The 18,213-nt window shown below is 46.2% G+C and overlaps 1 protein-coding gene, 1 long non-coding RNA gene and 1 pseudogene across 3 annotated transcripts; 1 reads left to right on the top strand and 2 right to left on the bottom strand.

Annotated features, from left to right (window-relative positions):
* Window positions 1–1,582: 1,582 nt before the first annotated feature.
* On the bottom strand, window positions 1,583–4,051 carry LOC4333216 (ABC transporter F family member 4). The gene has a single exon (XM_015776781.2). The coding sequence runs from the start codon at window positions 3,978–3,980 to the stop codon at window positions 1,848–1,850; it is 2,133 nt and encodes a 710-aa protein (XP_015632267.1). The 5' UTR covers window positions 3,981–4,051; the 3' UTR covers window positions 1,583–1,847.
* A 2,800-nt stretch (window positions 4,052–6,851) lies between these two features.
* LOC107278416 (uncharacterized) lies at window positions 6,852–8,376 on the bottom strand. 2 transcript variants are annotated; one of them, XR_010740372.1, is made up of 3 exons: window positions 8,221–8,376; window positions 7,211–7,281; window positions 6,852–7,055 (listed from the first exon to the last, which is right to left on the bottom strand). It is a non-coding gene; the product is annotated as an uncharacterized lncRNA (long non-coding RNA). The 2 variants fall into 2 exon arrangements; XR_001544225.3 differs by having other exon boundaries at window positions 7,152–7,281.
* A 359-nt stretch (window positions 8,377–8,735) lies between these two features.
* Window positions 8,736–9,905, top strand: LOC107277969 (growth-regulating factor 1-like; annotated as a pseudogene).
* Window positions 9,906–18,213: the final 8,308 nt, after the last annotated feature.

The following is an 18,213-nucleotide window of genomic DNA, read 5'->3' on the forward strand; positions in this document are numbered from 1 at the left end:
AGAGAAAGGGGTATAAGAATTAAGAGATAAGTCGAAATTAGCTAATACATATGAATTGGGTCGGGCATGGGTTACCCACAGATAAAAAATGAAACTCGGCTGTTGCTCACGATGTCTGCGGGTCTCGGGTAGGCGTGCCCACAGGTAAAAAATCACACCCACACCCGTGCCCATTGGATCGGGTATCCGTGGATACCCGAACCCATTGGCAAAATTACCATCCCGCCTGTCATGGGCTGTACAGCCCAGTCATGCATGACTGCACTAGGCCTGGTCATCTAGCGTTGTTGCTACAGCATTTGCACGTTGCACTTTACCTTCTCGGGCTAATTAATTAGTAATAACACAAACAGGACCAAACAAAAGTAGGAAAAAGGAAGGTAGAGAAAAGTATAAATAATTTTGTAAAAAAAATCTTCAAAACATAAAATATTGATATCCTGTATTTATATAAAATAAATAATAATCGGGAAAAACTAAATATCAAATATAAAGTGAAAGAGATTGGATGAGAATTTGTTCAAATATAAACTAAGAACCATTTCTTCAAATATGCACTTTATCATTGATACTATATGTACGACTTTTTGGTTAATGAAATCACAACAATTTTGAGGAAACATAACTTTAAATTTTCTAATAGAGTCTAGCTATTTGCCAAATTATTGATCATCATTAATTACAATCTTACTTTGGTTTTTCTCATAATTCTAAGACAAACATAAAATTAAATTCCATTAACATGTCCATTTGAAAGAATTTTTTTCAGAGTTAAACTTACTCATGTAATAATATATTACTCTGCATGTTTAATATTACTGGTCATTCTCACATTTCAAATTATTATTTTTAGATCGTGGTCTTCTATCTTCACCTTTTAAATGCCATGTATAACTGTCAATCAAAGTTAATATTGCTTTTGAAAACGATTATAATGTAGTTAATAAGCATATCAGTGTAATTTGCCACATCTCCTTGTTTGATGTGAAATTTTGCTAGAGTTACAAATAATATAAAATGAGAGGTAGGCAAATTTTCTATATATATTACAGATGAGCCATATTACATGCTAAATTAGGTGGCACGCCAACAGGCGTGCAGATCTTCTAGTTGAACCATTAAGCAGAAATCATAGGTCTTGTAACAAACCATCCAGAGCAATCCGTATCGGTATGGCATTAAATCGCCATTCATAGCATGTAGCTTAGTTAATTAGCAGTACAACTTGTGACACAATCAATAGCTGAACATTTCAGTAGTTAGATATAGCATGTTTTCAGTAAGGCATACGGTGATAATAACCAGATAAAGTCCTTCAGGATCAAGCTGCAGGATGTAGAGTTTCAATAATCAGCAGTGTAACATTGTCCTTCAATTACCATGGTTTCAGTACGCACATTTAGTGTGCTTTCAATTCAGTGCTGCAGTTCCATATGATTGTTCAGTGAGCATTCCATCCATAAGCATATAGGCATTCAACCATATATTGAACTAATTGACCAAGAATTTGATAATAATTTGGATTAATCTGACCAACATAAAGTACCGCTGAGCATAATATAATATTAATTATATGAGCCAATAACATGAAATCATACTGAATTATTATGGATGTATATCATGGAAGTCTTAGTACAGAGTAATTGGCAGCAAAATCATAGAAAACATATTTATCAGACTCATCCTGGAACCTCTTAGATCATGCAAAAAGCAAGAACAGCTCGAATAGGTGTTTCGGACTCAACCATACAAATACTCTGCAAACCAAAGAAAATAAGTACTAGTACATTAAGTTTACCAGCCCAGTCTATAAAGAATAAGCAGTATCCTGCAACTATAAAAACACATTACTCTTCAACTTCCTTTTTGATTTCTTCCAAAAGTTCATCCTTGTAGTCCTCAAATGTTCCATCAAATTTGTTCACAGTGCCATCTTCTACAACCCATATCTCACTCCTCTGCTCATCGTCACACACTCTAGAGATCAATCTCGAGTCATGGCTAACCAAGACCACACCACCAGTGAATTCATCCAGTGCATCTGCCAATGCATCGATACTTTGCATGTCTAGGTGATTTGTTGGCTCATCCAGCAGGAGAATGTGGGGATGTGACATTGATATTGAAGTGAACACAACACGGGCCTTCTGTCCACCAGATAATTTAACTATTGGAGTGAGATGGTTGTGCCCTGGTAAACCAAATTTTCCGAGCTTCGCACGTACAGCCTCTGCTTTGCTCATTCCCTCCTGATCAGGATGGAGCCTGAGCAAATACTGAACTGCATTTTCCTCCATTGTCAGTAAGTCAACAAAATGCTGTGAGTATCGCCCAATCCTCAGCTTCTGACTCCTCCTTACCTCTCCTTTGGTTGGGGTAAGATCACCAGCAAGTAAATTAAGAAGTGTAGATTTTCCTGCCCCATTGGGACCAACAATTGCAACACGTGTTCCCATGTCAATGCCAACATCAACACCAGACAGCTTGAAATCTGGCCTATTAGGGTAGCTGAAGCCCACCTCAATGAGCTGAAGGAGCGGTGGTGTGAGCAAAGTTGGCTCTGGGAAGTGGAACTCAACCTTGTAGTCAAGCCATTTCTGTGGAAGATCAGCTGGCTTCATGTCGTCGTCATCATTTGCTACATTCTTTCCCTTCCCCTTGCTCTTGGCAGCCTCCTTATTAGCCTTTGATAGTGCCTGACCTTTGACCTTGTCTTGCGCTGCCTTGCTCCCAGTCTTCTTTGCTGCCTTCATCTGCTTTTCAAACACCTCAAACTTCCTATTCATCTCCTTCCTCTTCTGTTCATACCCACTCTCAAAGTCGTCAAAATTTCCACGATAAACATGCAGATTCTTATCATGCAAATGAATGATCTCATTGCAAACTGTGTTCAGGAAGTCGCGATCATGGGACACAACAATCAGTGTTTTCTTCCACTGTGAGCACAAGTATTGCTCCAACCAAAGAACAGCTCGGAGGTCAAGATGATTAGTCGGTTCATCAAGCAGCAACAATGTTGGCTGCATGAACAGCGCACGAGCAAGCGAGATGCGCATCCTCCAGCCACCACTGAACGATTTAGTGGACCTGGCCTGCATAGCCTGATCAAACCCCAGCCCAGCAAGGATCTTGGATGCACGAGCCCGGGCAGCATCAGAATCCCGGAGGTTGAGCTTCTCATAAACCTCAGCAAGCCGCTCATTGTCATCAGCATCGTTAGAGGCCTCGAGCTTTGCCTGCTCGGCACGAAGCGCTGCGAGCTCTTCATCAGCAGCAACAACAGCCTCGAGCGCTGAACGATTGTCTCCAATAATTTCCTGCTCCACAAGCAGGACATCAATGCTCCGGGGCACCGGGACCTGCCGCCATGACAGCAGCTTCAGAAGGGTGGACTTGCCCATGCCGTTGGGCCCGACGAGGCCATAGCGCCGGCCGTGCGAGATCCGGAGCGAGGCGTTCTTGAGTAGCTCCTTCCCGCGGGCAGAAACAGAGAAGTTCTCGAGCACAATATCCTTGATGTTGTCATCGGCGGCGGCGGAGTCACCCTCGGAGGCCCCGGCGGATCCAGCGACGCGCGCGCCAATAACGACAGAGAATGCGTCGCGGTCGTCGCGGAGCGCCTCCTGCTTGGCCGCCTCGGCTTGCGCGGCCGCCATCGCCTCGCGCTTGTCCTTCTTCTTCGCGTCCTTCTGCGAGGGCGCGATGGCGTTGAGGTCGACGGTGGCGCGGGCCGCCTTGGGCTTCGTGGCCATGGCAACGAGGTCGGCGTCGTCCTCCTCCTCATCGGAGGGGGGCAGGTCGATGTCGCCCATGTAAGACGACGCGGGCGCCTTGGAGGGCTTGGGCTTGGACGCCGCCTTGGATGGCTTGGCCTTGGACGCCGGCGCGTCCATGGAGGCCAGAATGGCGGAGACCGACATCGGCTTGTCCTTCTTGCCGCCGGCGGCGGAGGACGACGAGGAAGTATCTTTGCGGCCCATGGAGGCGGCGGCGGCGGCGTGGTGGGGAGCTGGGGAATTTAGGGTTAGTTTTGGGCTCGGTCGATTAGATCGGGACGGCTCTGCTGTGTTTGGCTCCGTCTTAACTACTGTGTTTATACTTATAATACTATTACTATAAAAAAAATGCATGTGAATGATCTTAAAAACCGACTTAAATACGGATATTTATTTTCAAAAAAAGCAAGTAAACTTAAAAACCGACTCATACACAGATGACATATAAAAATATCGACAAAAACATCTTTATTTTTTAAATAGCAGAGACAGAGATATAGGTTAAAACCAAAACATAAATTTAAAACCGACTCAAATACGAATGACGAACAGCAGAAACATCTTCAATTTTTATAACCGACTCAAAAACGGATGACGGACCGCGAAAATATCTTCAATTTTTATAATAGTAGAGATTTCCCCGTACAAATTAAAGAAATTCTCCTTGTTTTCTCGGCTCGCCTCTTCTATCTTCTCGCGCGCTTGTCCTTCTTCTTCCCGTCTGCTTTCTGTTGGCAACTTTTTTGGTCAAGTAGATAAGCATGATCGCAACACCTAAACGTCTTGCGGTGATTTGTAGAGTCGCCAACCACCCCAAACCAGCAAAATCTAGATCAAGTTGGGTTTTGATAGATTAAACCGGATAGCGGAGCCGATTTAGATAAAACGGTGAATAACTACATGTCTCGTGGGCAAACAGAAGGTTTACGGGACAAACCTACAAAGGATTTCGCACTCTCGCAATGAAGGCGAATGATTTACGGCGTAAATCAATAAAGATGGACGAATTAAAGTAGAGCTAAGTGAAAAGCAGAAAGCGATATTGAAAAAGCGATTCGATTGATTGATCGTTGTGTGATACATTGTTTGAACCGACCTTATCCATTAAATAGGGGTTGGTCTTGCCCTCTACAGGCCCTCCTCCATGTCTAACTAGGGGTAGAAAACAAAAAAAGAACCCAAAACATAGCCCCCTGAGCAAGGAATCTCGAGACCCGACAAAAACGGAGTCTGACTTGGACTCTGCTGGTCAGACCGGCCCTCTGGCCACAGTCTGAGTGGTCCATACATGGCGGTTAGATCGGCCCTTCTGGAGGAAACCGGTAGATTCCCAAATCTTGGCAATTTTTCCTATTTCGCCTCTAGGTGCCAAATTTGAGTGTAAACACATTCTTTGTCAAAAGCAATATTGATAGATAAGATCAAACCGAAAAAATATAAGATTTAAGTTGATAAATATAGATTTAACTATGATTATACAAGTTTGAGTATAAGCCGATGTAACTCAGAAGATGCCATGAGATAATATAATTTGAACCAATCGGTCAAAACTAATAATATAATGTGATGTAAATAGGATGGTTAAAACATCCATTGGCTGAAGATCCAATGTAAATGTTGTCGAAACGACAACCGCATACGTCGAAAGACGTGGTTACTCAACAGTGGTTGGAAAGAAACGAAGTGTATTAATTTTAGAATTTTTTACTTCGGGATCCCCTTATTACATGGCCCTAGGGGACTATTTATAGCCCCATTATAGGTTCTTACTACTAGGGTTTAGGTTATACAGGGGAATTTACATGGTTACCCTTACGAAAGGGACATTTACAGGGGGTACATAATGTTATGGAGGTTCATGGGCCCCTGATGGGCCGTCGGGCGACCGCCGGCCCTATAGCCCCTAGGCTTGATGGGCCGGAAAGGCTTCTTCGGCCCTCGCGGGGGCGAACTTGCCATGGCGAAATCGTCTTCCTTCGGCAGATACTCTTCGCCTTGCACCCTTCGCCTGGGACGCCTCTGGCTCGACAAGGTACTCGCACGACCCCTCGTCTCGCGCCGTTCTTGCTCCATAGTCTTTGCCACGGGTTTCGGCAGATTTGGTCGAAGGGCCTCATGCCATCCGCCAACAGTAAATAAATTAAAGTGTATATCAACTAAGTAATCATTATATCTGATAGCTAACCCACAATAAAGACAACTCATCGGCTAACAGTCCGATGAAACGTTGCATGAAAACCTATCGGCTTAGTAGAAATAGACTTATTAGTAGCAATCTAACAGATCGAGCCTAACTAAGATATTTTAAGATTGACGATAACAAGAAAAAAATATTTAGCCAATAGATATATATACAAACATGATTGATACATCGATCTATCTAAAACGGCAATACGATTAGAAAAACATCAACTTAGTCAAAATATCGGACCTAAGTGAGAAAGTCCTAACTAAGCCGATACCACTCTAAATAGCAATGCAGTTAAAGATATAATCAATATATCAGATAGACAATGCTTGCGTCAACCTGAATAAAATATTGGACTTAAACGAGAAAGTTGTAGCCAAAGTTAAATAGTATAGGAAGAGGAGATTATTTCCTCGCGGGAAGTTGACGAAACTTACTTCCTCGTGGGAGATCGAACTTAACAAATGCAAACCTGCTCAAAACTAAGAACTCGCCGGAATAAAAGTTGGCAATGTACCGAAAGTAATGTATTGATATGTGGAAATAGATTACAAAGTCTACGGGTGTACATATTTATACCCTTAGGTTGATATTAGTCCTAATCGGACAAGATACAAGTTTCCTAAAGATAAAAGAAAAGATATAAGTCCTGATCGGTTGATTGACTTCTTTCCTTAACTGAATCCTCTAAACAACCGTATCAAATTTTGGTGTTAACAGCTTGACGATGACTCAACAAAGAACGACAAGCGATGCTCACGGGCAAAGCACCATGATGACGACGAGAACAGAGGCCTACCTGGCAGATCAGGATCGATCCCACTCAGGGTGAAGCGCGATGATCATGCAGACTATGAATGAAAAAAAAAACAGGTGGCTGGGCCGTATTAGATCAACAAATGCAGAAGATGATGAAATTTGAAGGACATGAAAAGGTCACAGATTAATCAAAATGGGTACAATTCAGTTGTTTTTCTTAGAATAAATAGAAGTAGCCAGCTAAGAGCTAAACTACAAATTGAATGCAAGTGTTTAAGCTTAGCACTAATGCCACCATGCGCTTCAGTCACCCAGCTCCAGTGTTCCCATCTCTGAAAAAAAATCGAACAGCATTGGATCAATTCCAAAAAGAATCAGGAAGACAAGCTTTATCATCTAGAAAATGGAGCTTTAGGAAATGACTATACATAAAGTTCAGAAATCAACCCAGTACTGAAAATTGGTCTTAAAATCAATCCAGTACTACCAGGCCAAGGGTATAGGGTCCCAAGAAGGAGGAGGCTGGTCTTCTCCAACTCTAATTGGTGGACATGCAATCTACAAAGCAGACACAATTTACATTAGTAAAATTAAAATATTTCTAAAGTGCAAGGCCCTATATGTGCTAGTACCAATAAAAATTGAAATAATTTTCAATTGAGATCAAACCGAGAATTTTCAATTATGTTCATATTGGACATGGATAGGTACAATTATGTAGATCAAAATGCTTGTGCAAAAATCAAATCTTGACTTCTGTTTTGTCCTATACTAATCATATTCATAAATGTATAACCAGATGAGATATACAATAAGGAGCAAAAGACGTTGAATCTGTCAGGAACTTACCATGTTGTGCATCTATGGTATGTACTCTAACCATCATACTAATCTAATTTGTTGGATAAAGATAAAAGAGGCCACGTTAACTGGTGACTGCTTAAAACTCGACAAACAGCAGTAACCAGGTACTGCACCTCACAATTCTACCTTTAATAAACATTCTTCCAAACTTGGTTTGCTTGAATCATCTAAGATATGAAATACATAGCTAGCTTGCACGATGACTTTCGAGGCAGCACATGGTGTCTCAGTGATACTGGAATCAATCATCCTAATCAGTATTTCAGTGAAAGTCAGAAAGTTTTGAAAGCAAAGGTGAGCCACCATAGTTGATTTGCATTAATTTTTGCATTTTGTCAGCATATGATATGTTCAAATTGACATTAATTTCATTTTATTCCACAAAATCAAGCAGTGCAGAGCAAGGAGCAACCTAAATTGTGATGCTGCTCAGTCCATCCAATATGCAGAAAATCAGGTTTAATCAAGACACTGATTAATAACCTAAGAAAGGCTTATTCCAACGAGAACCATCAGTCCTCTAGATCCGCTAGCTACATCAAAATTGCACACCATCTTTAACCAAGAACCTTGGACCAAGAACCAAACCCTAGGAAGGATAGGGAGAAGAGAGGGGAAGGAAGAGAGACTCACCGGTGAGAAAGTGGCCAGCGGAGGGGACGGTCGGCGGAGGGGAGAGCGCCGCCTCCGGGGAGAGTGCCGCGTCGCCGTCGCGCCGTCGACTCTCAATCCGCACCCGCGCCACCGCCGCTGCTTTCCCCTATGCGTTGATAGTTTCCTCCTGTGCGCGAGGGTTTCTTCCACGCCTCTTGGGTCGATGATTTTTTCCCGGACCGGGGTGAGGGGGAAAGGCCGGGATGGGCCGGGACAGAATCCAAACTGGGCTTAACCGAACGCACACTTTCTTGTAGGCCGGGATTTAATACCCACCGGGGAGAATAAGTTCATCTGAGGTCCCTTAACTTGTCAACAAATCCGAATTTGGTCCTTCAACCGAAAAACCAGATACAATAGGTTCCTCAACTATCAAAACCAATGCAAATGAGGTCCTCGGCGGTTTGGATAGCGGTTTTAACTGACGTGACGTGTCGCTTACGTGGCTAATTTAACTATGTCTTCATCTGACGTAGCATTGATGTGGCGCTTACATGGCAATACGAAGTGGGAAAATAATAATCCACATGAGACCCATATGTCAGTGTCACATCCAAATTAATTTTAAAAAGGTGGGGCCCACGTCATTTCTACTCCTCTTCTTCTTCCTCCTGCTCTCTCCCCATCTCCCCTCTCCTCTCTCCAAGCACGATGGAGAGCCAGCGGCGGCGCTGGTTTTCCTGTGTGGCGGCGTCGGCCGCGATCCCGACGAGTAGCCGGACCCCGGTGTGCAGTACGACCCGCCGCTGTCGTCCTCGTCGTCCCCACCACCACCACCTCCTCCCCGGCGCCGTCCTACAACCGCCCGGCGGCACACGACGCAGCGCCGTACCAGGCGCTCTACGGCGGGCCCTACGCCGTGGCCACCGCGCACACCCCCGCCGCCGCCGCGGCATACCACGCGCAGGTGAGCCCGTTCCACCTCCACCTCGACACCACCCACCCTCACCCGCCGGCTGCCGCCGTCCTACTACTCCATGGACCACAAGGAGTACGCGTACGGGCACGCCACCAAGGAGGTGCACACGGTGAGCACGCCTTCTTCTCCGACGGCACCGAGAGGGAGCACCACCACGCCGCCGCCGGACACGGCCAGTGGCAGTTCAAGCAGCTCGGCATGGAGCCCAAGCAGAGCACCACGCCGCTCTTCCCGGGCGCCGGTTATGGCAACACCGCTGTGTCGCCGTACGCCATTGATCTTTCCAAAGAAAATGACGATGAGAAAGAGAGGCGGCAGCAGCAGCACTGCTTCCTCCTGGGCGCCGACCTCCGGCTGGAGAATTCGGCGGGCCACGACCATGCGGCGGCGACGCAGAAACCTCAAACCTCTCGGCCACTTCTTCGACGAGTGGCCGCATGAGAAGGAGCAGCAAGGGCTCCTGGATGGGGCTCGGACGTGAGACACAGCTGTTCATGTCCATCCCCATGGCCGCCAACGACCTCCCGCTAGGCCGCTACCACAATGGTACGTACTAACCTTCGTCTCCACTGATCAAAACCGTGCTGATGATCCAATTTGCTTCTTGTTTGGTCTTGTGCAATCTGCAGACGACAGCGGCGGGTCGACCGGGGTCTGGCTACTCGTCGGGATCGCCGCCGACGTAGCCGCACGGGAATACCAGCGCCGCTGTCTTCTCGCCATCGCGTGGTGGTGGTGGTGCTGATTCCCCCCGGCCGCTGACTCTCCGTCGTGCCTGGAGAGAGGAGAGGGGAGATGGGGAGAGAGGAGGAAGAAGAGGAGTGGGAATGACATGCGGGGCTCACGTGGGCCCCACCAATTTTTTATTAATTTGGGTGTGACACTAACATGTGGGTCCACGTGGTTTATTAATTTTCCGATTCGAATTGCCATGTAAGCGCCATGTCAGACGGTGACCGAGTCAAATTAGCCACGTAAGCGCAACGTCAGCCAAAACCACCATCCAAACCGCCGAGGGACCTCATCTGCACGGTTTTGATAGTTGAGGGACCGTTGTATCTGGTTTTCGGGTTGAAGGACGAAAATCGGATTCGTTGACAAATTAAGGGACCTCAGATGAACTTAGTGATCCACAGGGATCGCGGCCCAATCCCTGCCATTTCCGGGCCAACCGAACAAGGCCTAAGGGGTTGGAAATCTTCATTTACTAACAAAATGTGACACCGACATACAAAATTGTAAAGATTTCTTCCACACATGGTGTAAGATGAAGATGGTATAAGATTAAGGTGTAAGATTAAGGTGGTATTAACGTATAATTGATTGAGTTTTAATTATTTCAAACTTGAAAAATATATTAATATGATATTTTAGAGCAACTTTCATATATAAAGTTTTCGCTCGAAATGCACCGTTTAGTTGTTTAAAAAGCGTGCCACGAAAATCTTAATCTTCATGCAACTTTTGTTGGAAAAAAGAACGAGACTTAGTTTAGTCCCACCCTCTTATTTCTGGGTATAAAATCTGTACTACTTAAGAAAAACATAGTGGTGGTCTTGAATCCTGATGCAGGCAGACACACGAAACGTAGATCATTCGATCATCAAATCGAATTAGGCAGACATACGCTTCTCTCCGCAATTTCATCGAGCGACGCCTCCCATAGCGACACAACTCCCCCCTCCCTTTTCTCCGCTATGCCACCCACTCCGCCTAACGCCAATGCCAGTCGCCCAGCCACCAGCGGGCTGTGGTCACCAACCCTTGCCCCCCGGGACTACTCCGCCGCGCACTCCACCCTGCATCGCTTGCCGCCGATGACCGTCGCCATCGCGCCCTGCCCTACCTGCCGTCGAATCGTTGCCTCCTCCGCCTGCCTGCAGGTCACCATAGATCTCCCCGGCATCCCCGCAACAGCTTATGCATGCAGTTGACGACACGGTCACCTAGATGTTGGCAGCCCGGGGAGGTGGTGTCGAAACAAGAATTCGGCAATAATAAAAGGGGTAGCGCATGAGACCTAAAAGTGGATGGATGCAGAGACAAGGATTTAGACAGGTTCAGGCCCTCTCGATGAGAGGTAATACCCTACTCCTTTTTGGGGATTTGAATCCGCCGGGTGTATTATAGATCTGACGATCTGGTTGTGAATTATGCCCCCTAGAGGGCCTCCTGCCCATCTTATATAGGATTTGGGGGGGGGGGGGTCAGGATTACAAGATAGAAACCTTAATCAATATGGTATCAGTTTCCTAAATATACTTTACAATATTATCAAACCAGAACTTTAGGCCGTTCTATAATATACAAGGAAATGTAATACCAAAGTCATGATCGGTTACATATTTCATAGATATAAGTTATCCCCTATAACCAGTCGGATAACCATGCCGTGTGGGTATGGGGTACCCATAATCTCCACAGTAGCCCGTGAGACCTTCACAGTCGAAAAGATAATCTTCTCTCGAACCAGATTACTCCAAAGCCGAGTGCATCAATCATCTTTGCCATGGTCTCCCGAGTACTTTTACCAAATCTAAAGACTGTGGAGGGCTAAAAATTAATTAATTATAAACGTAGGTGCATCGACTAGATGCACCTAATAGGTATAGCCCTCGACTATGTGGTTAGTTGAACAAACAAAACATATAGTCAAGGAGTAAATAATCCAACCAACCGAGTGGTTTTGATAATTGTAGTAAACCAAGTGACTTAATATTAATATATAGCATATGCGGTGTGAATCCCCGAATAACATGATCCGAGTGATATACCAACTGCTTTATAAAATATGATGCGTGCAACCTAAAGTTGACTACATCATTGAAAATTCACATTGCAAAACAACTATAAAAAAGCTAGTATGCTGTGAACAAAGAAATTTCTAAAGTATTGGGCACACACCATGCGCACACTGCTTTAACATATGTGCTTAAGTCCCTAAAAGACACATGGTTTCACCATACCTAGAAATATATGGCATATGTGGTGTAAAATCCGAGTAAATAAACTCATAAAGGATTTACTAATCGCCCGAAAAACGACCAAAATATATAGTCAACCTAAGCCATAATATTGGTCAATAAGAATGCACACTTACGTGGCAAAAAGCAACGATATTGTATCCAATCAATTGCTTTATAAACCCAAACAATGCCCTGACTTAGATAAAAAAGTCAGCAAGGCAGCTATATAAAGCTTTACTGTTTGGTACCTTTTAAAATGCATTGTACCAACTACTAAAAAGTTGAGTAAGAGCGGTATAAAAGGATTTTTAAAGTATTGGGCACTTGATCACGCGCACTTTTGCCTAACCAAAAAATTTCTAAGTCCCTAAAAGAACGTGACAGGCCACGCCTGAAAATATGGGCTGCAGACATATTAGGCCTAGACCCAAAATATGCCTACTGATACCCTTAGAATACGATGTGTGTAACGCCCCGATTTTCGTTCGGGATTAAAAATCATTTAATAATCCATTTTCTAGAAATTAAATAAAAGTTAAATCAATTCAATCAAGTGAAATTAATGGGGGAATTAAAATTTTCCCTTAAAAATCATTGGCCGAGAATATTTTGTAATATTCTTTGTGCCCTAAAATACTCTCCGGATTTTTCCGCGAATGTTCGGAGCTCAAGAAGTAATCTTAAAGTCACAAAATTCAACTAATCAATTAAATAAAAAGAAAACCAAATAAAAATCCCTCTCCTCCCTCTTGGGCTCGGCCCAACTCCCCCTCCTTCCTCCCGGGCCAGCCACCCTCCTTTTCCCCTGAATTTTTTTCGTTTTTAGATTTTTTTTAATATTTACAGAAATAATCTATCGACCAAAAAAATTGCAGAAATAGCCCCTGCCGCCCTAATGGTGGGCGGCAAGCTGACGTGGCAGACGGTGGGTCGACCGCGCCGTCTGCCGCCGTCGGCTAAAATTGCGATTAGGCCCTTGCCGCCCATACAGAGGGTGGCAAGGGGCTAATTGCAATTTTGGCCGCCCATAAAGAGCTTGCGGCCGTACTTTTTCATCTGGGTCCCTTGCCGCCCCAATAGAGGGCGGCAAGGGACCCAGATGAAAAAAGTACGGCCAAAAGATTTTTCTATGTTATGTTAATAATAAATAAAGAAGTATTTATTGGTAAAACTTGTTAATATTGTTATAAAAATGTATTGAAGTTGGTTGTTGCGCAATTTCATATGTTAAGTGAGGTATTATTTTGTACCTTATTCGACGTATTAGTACTCGGATAATTTATATAGGCCTATCGCAGTTTGGGTCGTAGAAACATTATATGGACTTAAACAAGGAGAATTATATAACATGAAGAAATAGTAGTACAATTTGAACATGATACGACTATTTGCATTGCGGTTACATAGATGATATTAGATTCGAACTAGGAGGGAGGTAGCGCAATAGTTGAACACAACGACGATGTAGTAATGGGACAAGGAAGCATGACAGTAGAAATTTCAATATGCCAAGTTGTCCGATAATAGCTAACCCCTACGTGAGGATCCCTCTCCTCTCTGAAACCGCGCTTTAGTAACCCTGTATTGCTCTGGTAGTTCAAGCTGCACAACACGGCTAGGTGGAGTTAGAACCCTTATGGTGTCTATCCATTCTCTGTATTGACATCTCCTTGGTGGTTCCTGGGAGGAAAGACTAGATGTAAAGCAAGCAAAGTTAGTAAATGTTGTGAGAAAATAAGGATTCATGTAATCAAAATATTTTTACCATGAAATCGTCGTCAAGAATATTTGGACAAACAAAGAACCTTCGACCCAATGTTGTAGGATTTATGGAACGAAGAACCTGACAACGATCACCACACCTGCATCTTGGACGGGCTTCCCATGGAGGGAGTGCCGTAGTTAGCACCCGCCAGTCGCTCTGTTGTTCACGACATTGTCGTTCATAAGCCACTTTTCTCTGTAAGTATTGCTCAGTACTTTCGGATGCGAAATACCAGCGACCTTCTTGTAAACAAGTGGTTAGGTCGAGAACGGGATTTTCTGTATCGACCCACTCGATGTATGCGCAAGCCGTAGTGCGGGTCTGCCGAATAGAGTAGTATTACGAAGAATAAAGCGATTGCCCATACAGAATGAATAAGCATATGCAGATAATAAAATACCTCACGGTCATAGTTAGGGCACCTAAAAAAGCGCCTTCCTCGAATATCAGGATTCCTCGAAGCCATTAGTTGGCATCGATCACTGCATAGGCAGAGAGGACGCTGGCACCAAGGTGGTAGTAGGTATACACAAGGATCGCTACGCCAGTTTGGATCCTCAACACCCCGGCGTCTAGCCATTGACGAAAGCCGGTTGGATTTGTAATGAAGCAAGTGGGGAAGAGAGTACTGAATGTGACTGAGTTCTGAAAGATTGTGAGGCCTTACTCGTTAAGGCGACTTATATAGGCGCAAAAAATCGAGTGATACCCCTGACATGTGAACGTGGTGGGGTATGGTGGGTACGCCTGATTGGCGCCGAAAGATACATGCATGATCGGCGCTGAAAGTTACATTGGTCGTATGCGCCAAATGGCGGGCAAATACTCGTATCACACGCGAATAAAGGAGGCTGCATCGGTGCGGCAGAAAGTAGTCGTGCATGCGCCGAAAGGTATCGTGCATGCGCCGAAAGGTATCGTGCACATATAACAACAACGTAGTCATTACACAAGCATACAGTACTGGAAAGTGAAGCAAGTAAACAAAGAGAAGACTGCTCTACTGGCCCTGCCCCGCGCCGCGACCACGCTTGGTCCTCCGGGCCTGTGCTCGCACGTGGTCCTGGGAGTAGGTGAAATGATCCGGTGGCACAGCACGGGTAGCACGAGTGTCCCGCGGAGGAGTGGCCTGCGCCTGGTCCTGCGTCTACACCGGCGGTGCGCCTCCCAGTTGTGAGGGGCCAATGACGTCCTCTGTCGAGCCTGAAGCGAAGTCGAAGTCAGTGATGTTGAAGAGCAAGGTGGAAGGCAGCAAGCGGTCCGACGAGGTCCCAGCATGGTCCAGTGGTGGACCCTGACTCGACGTGCCGGCTGCCTGTGACGAAGTCCCGGTGTACTGCCAGAACTGCGCTGAGTGCGAGGTCGACACAGCTGCCTGAGACGCTGACCCTGCAGCCTGGGAGAAGTGGGCGGCCTGCGTAATAGCGAACTGGGCGAAACCTACACATCGACAACGGGACCCTTGTAAGCTAAGACATAAAATGTATGTAAATTGATTGTCGAAGTAATGTTGTTTTTTTAAGTACCTGTGGGGGGCACAACAGAAGGCCTGCAGAGGAAGGCGGGGTGCTGAACGGTGCACGAAACCCTGAAGCAATCGGCAGGTGAAACGGCTCACTTATATGTGCGAGGCATGTACAGAAATAGTAATAAAAATACTTACCTCCGTGCGGAGGGGGAGTCGGCCTAGGAATGTGCGCAGCTGGATGGGGACCAGTCGGTACGGGTGGCCGCTGTACAGCTGCGTCTGCCCGAGCAACGTCGTCTGCACGACAGGTGAGCACTCGGAGAATCGAGCGCATCGACTCCACCATCCGCATGTACGTCGTCAGGTGCTCCTCTATGGGTACTGGAATCCCCGCGCCTAAACGTTGGATCGTCGTTGAACCGTCAACGACGACCTGGTTGATGTCGTCGACCTACATGGTTAATTTGTTCGTAAATATTCGTAAAATTTGACGAAGAGAGAGACATGAAAACATAAAGGAATGGTGCGATGCAGGGTACTCACAGCACGAGCGAAGTCCTGGTCGCGGTGCCTGGCATAGAGGTCTCTAGTGCTCGCAACGTGGGGCTGCTGCTCCAAGGGAGCGAAGGTGACCCTAGTACGGGTGCGTGGCTGGTACCAGCGTAGGTAGGCCTGGTACGACTCCTCAGTGTGTGGCTCTCCCTCGTGGTCCATGACCTCCTCGGTTGCGAGCAACCAGTACTCAACAAAAGTCGCCAACTTGGCGGGCCAATCGCCAGCTGAGTGCTGACCCTTGCGCGAGTACCTGCGAATTAATGTGTAATATTAGTGTGAAACGACAGATGTTACAAATTATTGTGAACAGGCAGATTTTAATGCAACAACGAAAAGCATAGTGCAAGATCTTACCGGTGAACAACAGCTGGGACGGTGGTCGGAAACGGTACTGGAAAGGGCTGACGGAAGCCGAACTGCCGTATCACGCGGAAAGGGGCGTGAGGCTCAACGCAGATGTCGAAGACCATCGGAACCGTAGTCATCCAGTACGCCTGGTCCCTGGTGTAGAGTGTGGACAGACCCAACGGCGCACGAGCCTGGGTAGCCGCTGCACTGTAGGGTCCCACACGACGTCAGTCGGCAGAAGGCGGTCGAACTCCATAACAAACTCAGGATACGACCGCCTAACCTGGACGTGAGCCCATCGGCGCTGCAATACGAGACGATCGATGTGATGTACAATGAACTTAGCAATTAACTTAACAATACGATAAGATCGATGCAACGTACCTGACGACGGCACCACAGAGTACCCATCGTAGGGTAGTCGACCTCTGGTCGCTCCTCGTACAGTGACTCCTCGTACGCGTGCTGGTCCACCTCAGGGCGGCCGATCGCAATCCTCTCAGCTGCCCAGATAGAAAGAAAGAGAGGGCACCCACCAAAGGTCGCGCTGGGATCCGTCTTCGTGCAAGACTCACAAAGTGCATGGTACAGAGCCGCCAACAACGCGGAACCCCAGCTCCACTGAGGCACCTCGCCTACCGCGGCGTCGGCGATGCTCCTGGTGTAGTGCACGAGTCCCTTGTCGACGGCGTGCCCGTGACCGCCACAGAACATCACCCAGCCAAAAAGCCAGAGCAAGTACGCCTCCAAACATCGGCTGTAGGAGTACTCGTCGGCCTCCGCCTGTAGCTGCTCAACCTGCAAGCCGTCGATAAAATGTTAGGCACCTTAACTGCGGACTAAATATGTAATACGATTGTCATTTCGGTACAAAAACACTCACGGTGAACTGAAGCAGCCACCTCTTCGTAGGTCCGGTGTTGCGGTAGTGTGCCAACGGCTCGAGCGGGAGGTGCGGTGCGCGCTGTACTAGTGCGAAACGTGCCGTCAGATCGTCCTGCCAATCCACAGCCGTGGTCACTGGCCCAACAGCGTCTCCCGCGAGCGGTAGCCCCAACAAATACGATACGTCCTGTAGGGTAGGGGCTACCTCACCGCACGGCAAGTGAAAAGTGTGCGTCTCTGGCCTCCATCGATCGACCAAAGTTGCTAGGAGGGACCTGTCCACAGACCATCGTCTGGCCGGGTCCGCGTCGCCGGCCGCAGCCTCCACCAGCCGACACATCGGTAGGAGGCCGGCCTCACGTAGCCTGCAATAACAAATTAATATGTCATTATAAAAAATATTACAGTGCAACTAACTTATAGTAAAACACTGTTCGTACCTCTCGACAAAGGAGTCGTGAACCGTGAGTAGCTCACCGCACGTCCGTGCCCGGAACGTCCCAAGCTGAGCCCCCTGCACCGCAGTAAGGTGAGACCGGTGTCGGTGATCTATCGCCGGGTCCAACAACTGAGGTGTATCCTGACGTGCCATCTCTGAAAAATATAGTGTTTCGTGTTAGAACAATTCAAAAAATAGTAATGTAAAACAAAAGATAACTTGCAAAATTATGAAATAGTAATAAAATCATGAGATTAATTATGTACAACAAGATTACAGGCTATTTAAATATAGCAAACGTTACTAATGGTACATAACGATGACGTGCAATTTAACATATATGTAGAGTTCAATAATATAACATAACATTACGTGTCGAAGTCCGACATACATCGGCATACCTAAAGACGTTAGGCGCCTTAGTCCGACGTTACATCACGAGACCTAAAGACATGACATGCCGAAGTCTGACATTACACGACGAAACATAAACACATTGATAAGTTCGAAACGAATTACAAGCAAATCCACATGCTGACATAGAACATAAGAACTACACCACGTAGCCAGACGTGGCACGACGACGCCTAGGACGTGGTCGAGTGGAGGTAGTGCCTTCACCCGTAG

This window comes from Oryza sativa, chromosome 3 (assembly GCF_034140825.1).
Source record: "Oryza sativa Japonica Group chromosome 3, ASM3414082v1".
Lineage (NCBI taxonomy): Eukaryota > Viridiplantae > Streptophyta > Magnoliopsida > Poales > Poaceae > Oryza > Oryza sativa.

Excerpts from the sequence above, each read along its gene's own strand:
- LOC4333216 (XM_015776781.2), bottom strand. The coding sequence starts at position 3,980 with ATGGGCCGCAAAGATACTTCCTCGTCGTCCTCCGCCGCCGGCGGCAAG.